General features: G+C 37.2%; 1 protein-coding gene across 1 annotated transcript; it reads left to right on the top strand.

Annotated features, from left to right (window-relative positions):
- The first annotated feature begins 4139 nt into the window (after window positions 1-4139).
- Window positions 4140-8846, top strand: acer1 (alkaline ceramidase 1). The gene is made up of 6 exons (XM_044362386.1): window positions 4140-4253; window positions 5188-5302; window positions 6505-6643; window positions 7146-7283; window positions 7366-7503; window positions 7594-8846. The coding sequence occupies exons 1-6, from the start codon at window positions 4161-4163 to the stop codon at window positions 7769-7771; spliced, it is 801 nt and encodes a 266-aa protein (XP_044218321.1). The 5' UTR covers window positions 4140-4160; the 3' UTR covers window positions 7772-8846.
- The last annotated feature ends 881 nt before the right edge of the window (window positions 8847-9727 follow it).

Raw genomic sequence — 9727 nt, 5'->3', positions numbered from 1 at the left:
TGCTCTTCTGTGCAAAAATGTTCTTAAAAGTTTACTTGAAGCTAAATATGAAGCTTCAGCCATCCAAATTAGTCAAATCAAGTCAATATCTTTCAAAGTTACTGACTTTTTAGTGCTAAATTCTTTCTTTTTGTTACTATCCTTCCACTGCAGCTGAAGAGGAAAACAAGTCTGTTGAGACTTTTTACTAAAAAGACTAACTATGGAAGATATCCACTTTATTTAACTCTAACTTTGACTGCTGAAGCCACATATTATCGTCAGATAAACTTTTAACAACAAAACAAAGACTATGGATTTTGTCCTCCATCACTGATATTGGAAGCACGTTTGAAGGGGATCTTCTAATGATCAGTATGAACAGGAGGAAAGATTATAGCAAGAAAAACATGTATCAGTGTTCATTTGGGCTCCTGACTGTTGTTTTAAAAGACAGACTAAAAAAAATTGTGAACCTGTCCTTTAAGTATCAGAAGTAGGGATGAATATTTCTATTATCACCACATTTGTAACACATGTATGAAGCAATTACACACATAGTCATATTTCCATCACTTAAGAAGACATTATATTGATTTAGATTAATCTCCAGGAGACTTACACTAACCTTAAACCAAATCTTCATCCTAAAATGTAATAATCCACGTTATGGGGTCTGACTTTGGTCCCCAAAAGGAAGAGGAGTCTCCATAATGTGGCCGTATGTCCCCACAACATGAGTGATACCTGTTAGACACACTCACATACACACAGCGACACACACACACACATACACACACACACACACATACACACACACACACACACACACACACACACACACACACACACATACACACACACACACACATACACACACACACACAGGCACGCACGGCTCTTCCACCTGGTAAAAGAGCGTTTCTGCTCAGGTGTGTGTTGGCCTGAGGCAGCGGAGGCAGATGGACCAGTTGAGCCTTTCTAGAGAAGTCCTGAGATTACACAGACAGGTAGAGCAGCTACCTGCTGCACCTGTTTGTGCTGTTAGACATTTCATCAGCCTATTCATCTGTTTAAGCCATTTAATCTATATGAAATCTAATGATTAATACTCAATTTGAGTGTCTGTGGCGGTAGTTAGCGTGCTTACAGTGTCCATGTTGAACTTTTAAGCAGTTTTATGGTATCAAATTATCGCATTATTTGAATATCCATCATGTGATAACTGAACTCCTTTTTTAGTCAAAAATCAACCCGTTAACATTCAATGACAAAAGAAAATCTGATTCTTTCCAGACATTTTCCCATTCCCACCTTTAGCGTTGATGATTAGTGACGTCACACGTCTCGCACAACAGGATCGGCTTCGTTTCGATGCTCCACCCAGTCAGTCAAAATACACCTGTTGAGCCACCTGGAGCAGAGCAGCACTGGGAGGCTGAGACAACAACAGCATGGGTGGTAAGAAGACACATCCATTTATAATATAGACTATCTCAGATCAGATGATACCAGTTTAGAAGTGATTTTCTTTTTTGTGTTTTGCGCCTAGAAGAGGTGTGAACTTGTCACACCTCTAACGAGCAGTTACGAGAATATTCCTATTATTATTCCTCTAGTGACTGAAAGTGCATGTGTGGTGATTAGCAGTAAGTTTATAGTGTCTTTGTGATGTTTCACATGTGTCATATCTGCACAACAATCCTATAGTATTGGCTCTCACAATCTAATCAATCTAATAGTCAGTATTTATACTTTATTATCTACTGTATGTACAAGATTTTTTTGTTAAGTTGTGGTATTTGTGGTGTTGTTTTTATGTTTCATGGTTTAATGTCGGTACATTTATAAATGTATTTGTCAACAACTCCTCCTCCTCCTGTGGGCATCCATAATTGGGTGCTGGTGAATAAACAGATAATTACTGACAATACAGAATCAGAATCAGCTTTAATGGCTAAGTTTGTTTCCGCAAACAAGGAATGTGACTCCAGTTTCTAGTGAATCTCAGTGTACCTACAAACAAATAGTGTTCAGGAAGATACACCTGGGCATACAGCCAAAACCAGGACATAGAAGCTGAACAAAGATAATTAAACATACATATATCACTGTCATGTGCAAGCAAGAAGGTGTGAGGTGCATGAGCAAAGGTTTGAAAGAGTGCAAGGAGTGTTGAAAGAAATAATGAATGGGTAAAAAACACATGATAATTGACTTTATATACATATACATACAGTATATACGGCCTGCTCAACACAATTATAATAATGTAAAATATGTCCTGATAGAATATGTTATAATTGCTGATAAATACTGCACATTAATGAATACTTAAATGCCCTTATATCCATTAACAAATATATTATAGTGTGTTATAAACCATAATTAAATGTTTTTATACTTCTTATGAATGCTGTATAGGGGGACTTGAAGTAAGGTGTTAATGATAGTTGTTAAAATTACTCATTCTTGTCATTCCTGTAGTATTTCATGCTGAGTTACACCTCCAAAACAGTTTCTTTCTGGCTGGTGACATGAAGATTAGTTGACTCATCATACAGAGTACCACTACTTAGCATGTCGATACTGTTGTGTACTGTCTCCTGTGGCTTTATTGACAATGAAAGATGCTAACCATTTGCACCAGTGGAAGTGCAGGATCCAGTGTTTTTGGAGTTTGATCTAGTATCTAAAAGTCAGGATATCTCTGGCTCTGCTTCAATTTTGATCATTAAATTTTTAATGTATTTGACAAAGCCCTTTAAGCAAAGCATCCCTTGTTATTCTAATTTGTTATTATTTCTAATATAATTTTAGCCCTAACATACCCTTCACAGTATCCCCTCATAATTAGCCTTTATACCAAACTTCTGAACCACAAAGCTATTTTTCATTCATAAATACCTCATCAGTCATTAATAAACAGGCACTTAATCCTTATTTGAGCTTTCAGAGATCAGAGAGAGTGTGTTCTTTAGGTTTTATACTATTTGTTTGTGGAGAAAACAACATTCACAATCACACTGTGTATTATAGTCCCATGTTACATAAGACAGGAGAGCATAACAATCATAATGATTTTAATTAATTTTACTGGATGTGAAGGATGCAACAATAATGTTAATTTCTGAATTAATACATGTCTAATTTAACGCTGAACACCCTCTCAGTAAAAAAAATGTTCATCAGCTGAACCAAAATTTTTTAAAAAGTTGAAATATTTACATTTTTGTGTATTCTGGTTCACTTCGGGAAAAGCAATAAAATGTCAGGTGTTTTCAACAACAACAGTCAGATGCCCATATGAACACTGAAACAGGTTTTCCTCACTGTAATCATTCCCTCTGTTCAAACTGGCTATTAAAAGATCCCCTTCAAATGTGCTCTCTGCCACATTAACAGTCATTTTATCTTGTTTTATCTTGTTTCCTCGGAAAGTGTTTCCCTGTTGAGCTGCGGTGGAAGTATAGTAATAAAAAGAGGGACTTTGGCAATAAAAAGACTGTAACGTTGAAAGATATCTATCTACTTGATTTGACTAATTTGAACGGCTGAAGCTTCATATTAGCCTCAGATAAACTTTTAAATATTGTTTTGCACAGAGGGAGGGTTATGGATTTTGGCCCCCATCACTTCCATTGTAAGTGTATTATGAAGGGAACTTCCAATGGCCAGTATGAACAGGGGGGATGATGGCAAGAAAACCCTATTTCAATATTCATTTGGGCACCTGACTGTTGTTTTAAGACAGACTTTAAAAATTGTGAACCTGTCCTTTAAAGAGATTTGTTGTTTTCTATATATATGTATGCAATATACTAGATTAAAACAAATTATTAGGAAGTGTTGTGGTTTACTTGTCTATTTCTCACATTTAAACAAACATTTGAATAACTATTATGAATGCTCTGAGAAAGGATGCAAAGCCACATTTGAATACAAGTATAGATACGACTCGGTGGGGAGTGGAAACTGATTTTCATAAACCACCTACCCATATACATAGTACCCTCGGGAACCTCCTCCTGGATATTTACCCTTTTTATCTGCTGACAGTAAAAGTATTTATTTGAATCTGTAAAACTGCAGGTGCGCTCTGTGTGTCACTGACTGATTTAGAAGTCAACAGTCGTTGTTTCCCTTCTCTGTGTCTCTCAGGCATCTACTCCAGTGAAAGGATGGCAGGAGTTTTCTCTTATGAGAGTTCAGAAGTCGACTGGTGTGAAGACAACTACAAGCACTCAGAACATGTGGTGGAGTACTTCAACACTGTGAGCTTCTTCTTCTAATGTGGAGTTAATGTCAACACATGATTTATGAAACATTTATTTTACCAGAATGCAGTGGTGGAAGAAGTATTTAGATCTTTTACTGAAGTAAAAGTACAAAAGTATTAGCAGCGAAATGTACTTAAAGTATTAAAAGTACTTATTTTTTCCGTCTGATTATATATATATATATTATTATATATGACATTATTATTAATACTGAAGCATCAGTGTGTAAGCAGCATGTTACTGTTGTAGCTGCTGGAGGTGGAGCTAGTTTGAACTACTTTATATACAGGTAGCTAGTTTAGTCCAGTGGTTCCCAACCTAGGGGTCAGGCCCCTCCAAAGGGTCACCAGATAAATCTGAGGGGTCGTGAGATGATTAATGGGAGAGGAAAGAAGAAAAAACAAAACTCTGATACACAAATCTGTTTTCAGTTTTTGGACTTTTTCTTTAATCTTTGATTTTTGGTGAAATATTGGATCATTTGAACATTTATTGAAATGAAACCATGTGAGAAGTTTAGAGGGAAAAACCACTATTTGGCGGAGCTGTTAACAACTCATAGACATCTGAGATGTGACCCCGACTACACACTGCTTTTTGTAAGACGTCAAAAGCCAAAAAGGTTGGAAACCACTGGTTTCATCTTTAACGATGAGTTGTATTTTAAAAGCTTGTTATATTGTCCATTGTGACAAATCTTCATCCGAAAAGGAGCTAAAGATGTCAAATAAATGTGGTGGAGTAGAAAGTACGATATTTCCCCCTGAAATGTAGTGAAGTGGAAGTATAAAGTAGCATCAAATGGAAATACTCAAGTAAAGTACCTCAAAAGTGTACTTAAGTACAGTACTTGTAGTATTAAAGTATTAAACATTGATAACCTCACAGGAAAGAGTTGTTGATTGATTGCTTGATGTTTTCCTTGCAGATGAGCAGCTTTGTTTTCTTCATTATATCTCCCATCATGCTCTACCTTCTGCACCCCTACGCCAAAGAGAGGAACCTGGCGATCCACATGGTCTGGATCATGATGATATTTGTAGGTCAGTTGATCATTTTTCTTTTTTACCCTCTCTTTCCCTCTTTGTGCATTTATATTGGTTTGTATCTTTATCATGTTTAAATATCAAGAATAATCAGTTTTCTTTACATTACATTTGTTTGTTGTTCTTGCTTCTGTTATTATTTGCCAAGTACATAAATCGCTGACTGGGTACATCCATTTTAGACATCATATTCTGCACACACAGATGAAAGATAGTTACATACCTGCCAAGTAGAAGTGGCCCCAAGATGAGTCCCTGGGGCGCTCCAGCATTGTGGCATAAACAAAAGTAGACCTATCATGGGCTACTGTAAGATCTATTGTGGAGTCTTCTTTAAAATAAATAAGTAATCAGCCACAGAGTTGAACTGACTCTTTTATGAAGGTTTACAGCCATGGTTCCCCACCTCTTGGGATTCTGGATCCCTAAAACAAAGCAATGTCTATTTCTTGCCCCTCATCTAGGAATTTTATTTACCTTAAAGGATATTGCTGGAGATTTTCTGTATTTTTTTATTATCAACAAATCTCATGTGCAGAGCCAAACCAACAATGAATTGATATTACTTACAAGTACTGTGTGTGCATCCAAAGCCTGATATATCTTATTCTTCCGTGCTGTCGTTGTTGTCCTGAAACTACTGAAAACACGTCAATGAGCCACAACGCTACATTAGGTTTCATGTTCCTTAACCACGAAGAGTTTTGGGCAGGTAAGTTTGTTTAGAAACAGCTCCAAAGACTAAAAACAGTGATCACATTTTCAGTCTTGTTCTAAAGTTCTTTGAGAAATTCACAGTGTAGTACAAAGTCAAAACGGAGCTGTGTTCCCACACATGGACAGTGGCATCTGCCTTACAAGGAACTACTCTCCAGAGACTGCAAACAAGCTGTTTTTAGTCTTTGGAGCCTTTTCTGAAAAGGAAATGAACATAAATTTGTGTAACTAAAGTATGTTTTTCGTCATTCTTCTCCTGCTAATCATTTCACGACCCCCTGTGTGGGTCTAGATCCCCAGGCTGGGAACCAATGGTTGACAATATCAGATGATAATAAATATCTGAAAAATATGAACCCCAACAATGTTCAACCTGTCAGATTTAGATTTTACATTCCCTATATGTCTCCCTTTTTCAGTCCCTATGTGTTTTATTTCTATATATTAAAAATTAATTGTTTAATTGTTCTGTCTTCTGGCAGGGCTCTTCTCAGCCTATTTCCACATGACTCTCAGTTTCGTTGGCCAGATGCTGGATGAGCTGTCAATCCTGTGGGTGTTGGCAGTGGGATATTCCATTTGGTTCCCCCGCAAACTCTTCCCTTCTTTTATAAAAGACAGGTAAAGCAACTCTACAACAATCAACCCAATGACAGAGACTGATTTATGTTTGCATAGACTATTCCGTGCTCTTTGTTTGTCTTTATTGAGCAAACGGTAATTCATATCTCTCTTTGTTGCTAAGGATTTACACAAAGCTCAATAATCCTTTAATAAGGCAAAAAAACAATGAGTTTTTTACGAGGCACGCCACTCTGAAACCTAACCTGTGCAGGGCAGCGAGCCAGTCTGACAGCTCCAATTGGACTCATTGTTACAAAGACACAACATGGTTCTCCTGTCTTCATCTGAATGTGACAAAAAGGGGCTTGTAAGAATGGCGCTCCACCCAACTTGTGTAAATATTTAACTATGAGGTGGGGAAAAAATTAATGAAATTTTGATGAGCACCTGAAAAGAATCCCACAGCCCTGACTTAATACCCTCACATTGATTTTCCAGTTTTTCTAAGTGAGTAATGAGTTGGTCCTCATGAATTATTCCTCTTTCTTTTCAACTAAAGGTCAACGTTCTCGAGGCTTGTCCTGGTGGTTACTATCATCACTTCAGTGTCATCGTTTGTCAAACCGACAGCCAATGCCTACGCTCTGAACTGCTTCGGCCTCCATCTGCTTTACACTCTGGCTGTTGAGATGAGATGGTAAGATAACACCGGTGGTCCTATGAACAGTAATCAGTGCATTTTTAATTTGTTATGATCACCATTTCTCTCTCTTTCTCAGCTGCACAGACCAGAAAGTTCTGCGCTTGGCCAAGCTGTCAGTGGCTCTGTGGGTGCTGGCAATCTCCTGCTGGATTAGTGACCGTTTTGGCTGCAGTTTCTGGCAGAGGCTAAACTTCTGCTACCTGCACGGTATTTGGTAAGTCCTGGTTTGCCTGTGTCCTTTTTCTTTGCCTTGCCTTTCTAGGATATGCCATGTGTATTGATCTTCATTTTATGCATCCTCCAGGCACATTCTGATTGTGATAGCGGTGGCATATGGCAGTACCCTGATAGCTTACTTGGATGCCAACTACGAGATACCCTACTCACTGCCTGGACTGCAGTACTGGCCTTGTGATAAATGGGCTGTTGGGTTACCTCACATTGTCCTGAAGGGCACTACCAAGACACGGAAACACTGCTAATGAAATTAAAGGGATGTTTAACATTTCTATTGGTGCACTCTGCTCCAGTAGTTCATAAAGCCACCAAGAAATCTCACCTAGTGACCCTTACACATCACCACCTTTAGGTGTTTTCACACCTATAGTTTGTTTGCTCTGGTCTGAATCAGTGGATGATTTTGTAACCTTGTTGTATTTGCCCCTTGGGAAATTTAAAGCGACCCAAAATGCATGCTAAAGTGAGAATGTAAACACAGGAAGAAGGTCGTGAGTAAGGTCTTATCGGTCATTGCTAGTTCAGGTTGAACCTTGATTCATTCTCTGACTGGCTGTTAGCAACTGATGATTTCACACATCTGCTCCCCAGTATGCAATGTACACCTGGGTTTGGGAGCAGTTATCCCAAACTTCTTATAGAACATCTTGTAGTTGGATCAGATCAAGGTTGGGTCATGTTCCCACCACAAACAAACTGCTCCAGAATTTGTTTGTGACCAGACTGAGACCACCTCCTGTAAAGCATCTCACTGTGATTGTTTTGGTCCACACCTGAGTATGATTGCTGTGCTCAGATCTACAGAAATGAATCATACACAGAAGAGAATAAACCAGAGTCGAATTCAACCAGACTAAATGATGCAGGTTTGAAAACGACCATAGTGACACAATCTGTGATCCAAAGTGATGACCCCACCATCAAAGTGCAAATTAAACCTGCTACCTGCTATCAATTCTTTAATACAATAATAGTCAAATAGTCTTTTAATGAACAAACCAACACTAAACAACTAAATCTAGAAAAAATATTGTTTAATAACTCAATTGAAGGACCATTTACAACATAATAATAATTATATTATTGATGGCTTACACTTTCAATCAGGATTAATTGACAAAAATACAAGATAAATATTCTTCATCTGTAGATCAAACTAGGTGTATGTTTGAACATACCTGTCATTTATACAGTCACATATATATTTATGATGATCATCCTAGACAAATAGAGTAAATTCTGTAACATTAATTGAATTCTCTGACCCTTAATTTATCTTTTTACTGGCATAACAGATTGGGTTTTGAGTGTTTTATAGTTGATGTTTAGAACTGACCGATGTTGAACATCTGTGGAGATGTGTATAATGAGGTGAGGTTTCTTGCAAAGACATTTTATACGTTTGAAGATGATGACTGTCAACCATTAAGACATCCTGAATGACTGAGACAATTAGACAATTAGAGAAGCTGTGTGTTTGTCTTTGACAGTTATGTATGTATGATTTAATGTGTAAAAAATCAATTGCTTTTATTTATTTTCAATATACGAATGCAAATTTGATTCTGCACATGGCAAAATATATTTATGTACTATATGTTTTCTTTACTTTTCCTAGGAAATAATAGTAATAATACTAAACTACTGTCATTATGTTCAGTGCAACAGCGAAGCACTACAGTGAAATATGTTTACATTAATATACCTCAACATGTGATATTTTCACAGTCAGTCTTCAGGAACCAGCATGAGTTATGTAACCTGAAATAAGTCCAGTCAAATTCTGAACTCATAACAGTTTAGTAAAGTTATATTTCTCTGTGTAAAACCTCAAAAGTGCTGTTGTATCTGAAGTTATTTTAAACTGAGGACATTTGAGTAACACATATATTGTCAATATTAAATAATTCCTCTGAAAAACTGCGAAACAGCATTTTTAAGTGCATTTGTAGACCGACCTTGAAATCGTGTGACTGACCACTCCAATACAATCACATGCAAATTTCTTTCTTTCACACGACTGACTCAAAGTCATCACTGAACTGTTAAAGGCCTCTTTGTTGGAAAAGCTCTTCGTATTTGGTGACGTTTTGAGAATTTTCAGGTACATTGTGCCTCCATTCACATGATCTTTCCTGAAGGTTACAATACGTAGAACAATAGATCCTTTACACAAAGAAATGCACAAGCGTCCTCTGTCT

Source organism: Thunnus albacares, chromosome 9, assembly GCF_914725855.1.
Source record: "Thunnus albacares chromosome 9, fThuAlb1.1, whole genome shotgun sequence".
In the NCBI taxonomy this organism is placed as follows: Eukaryota; Metazoa; Chordata; class Actinopteri; order Scombriformes; family Scombridae; genus Thunnus; species Thunnus albacares.
Note: the sequence above shows the minus strand (reverse complement) of the source record. Positions and strands in the feature narration are given on the sequence as shown.

Coding starts and splice junctions, on each gene's coding strand:
- acer1 (XM_044362386.1), top strand. CDS start 4,161: ATGGCAGGAGTTTTCTCTTATGAGAGTTCAGAAGTCGACTGGTGTGAA. Junction 5,303..6,504: donor GATCATGATGATATTTGTAG/GTCAGTTGATCA, acceptor GTCTTCTGGCAG/GGCTCTTCTCAGCCTATTTC. Junction 7,504..7,593: donor TGCTACCTGCACGGTATTTG/GTAAGTCCTGGT, acceptor TGCATCCTCCAG/GCACATTCTGATTGTGATAG.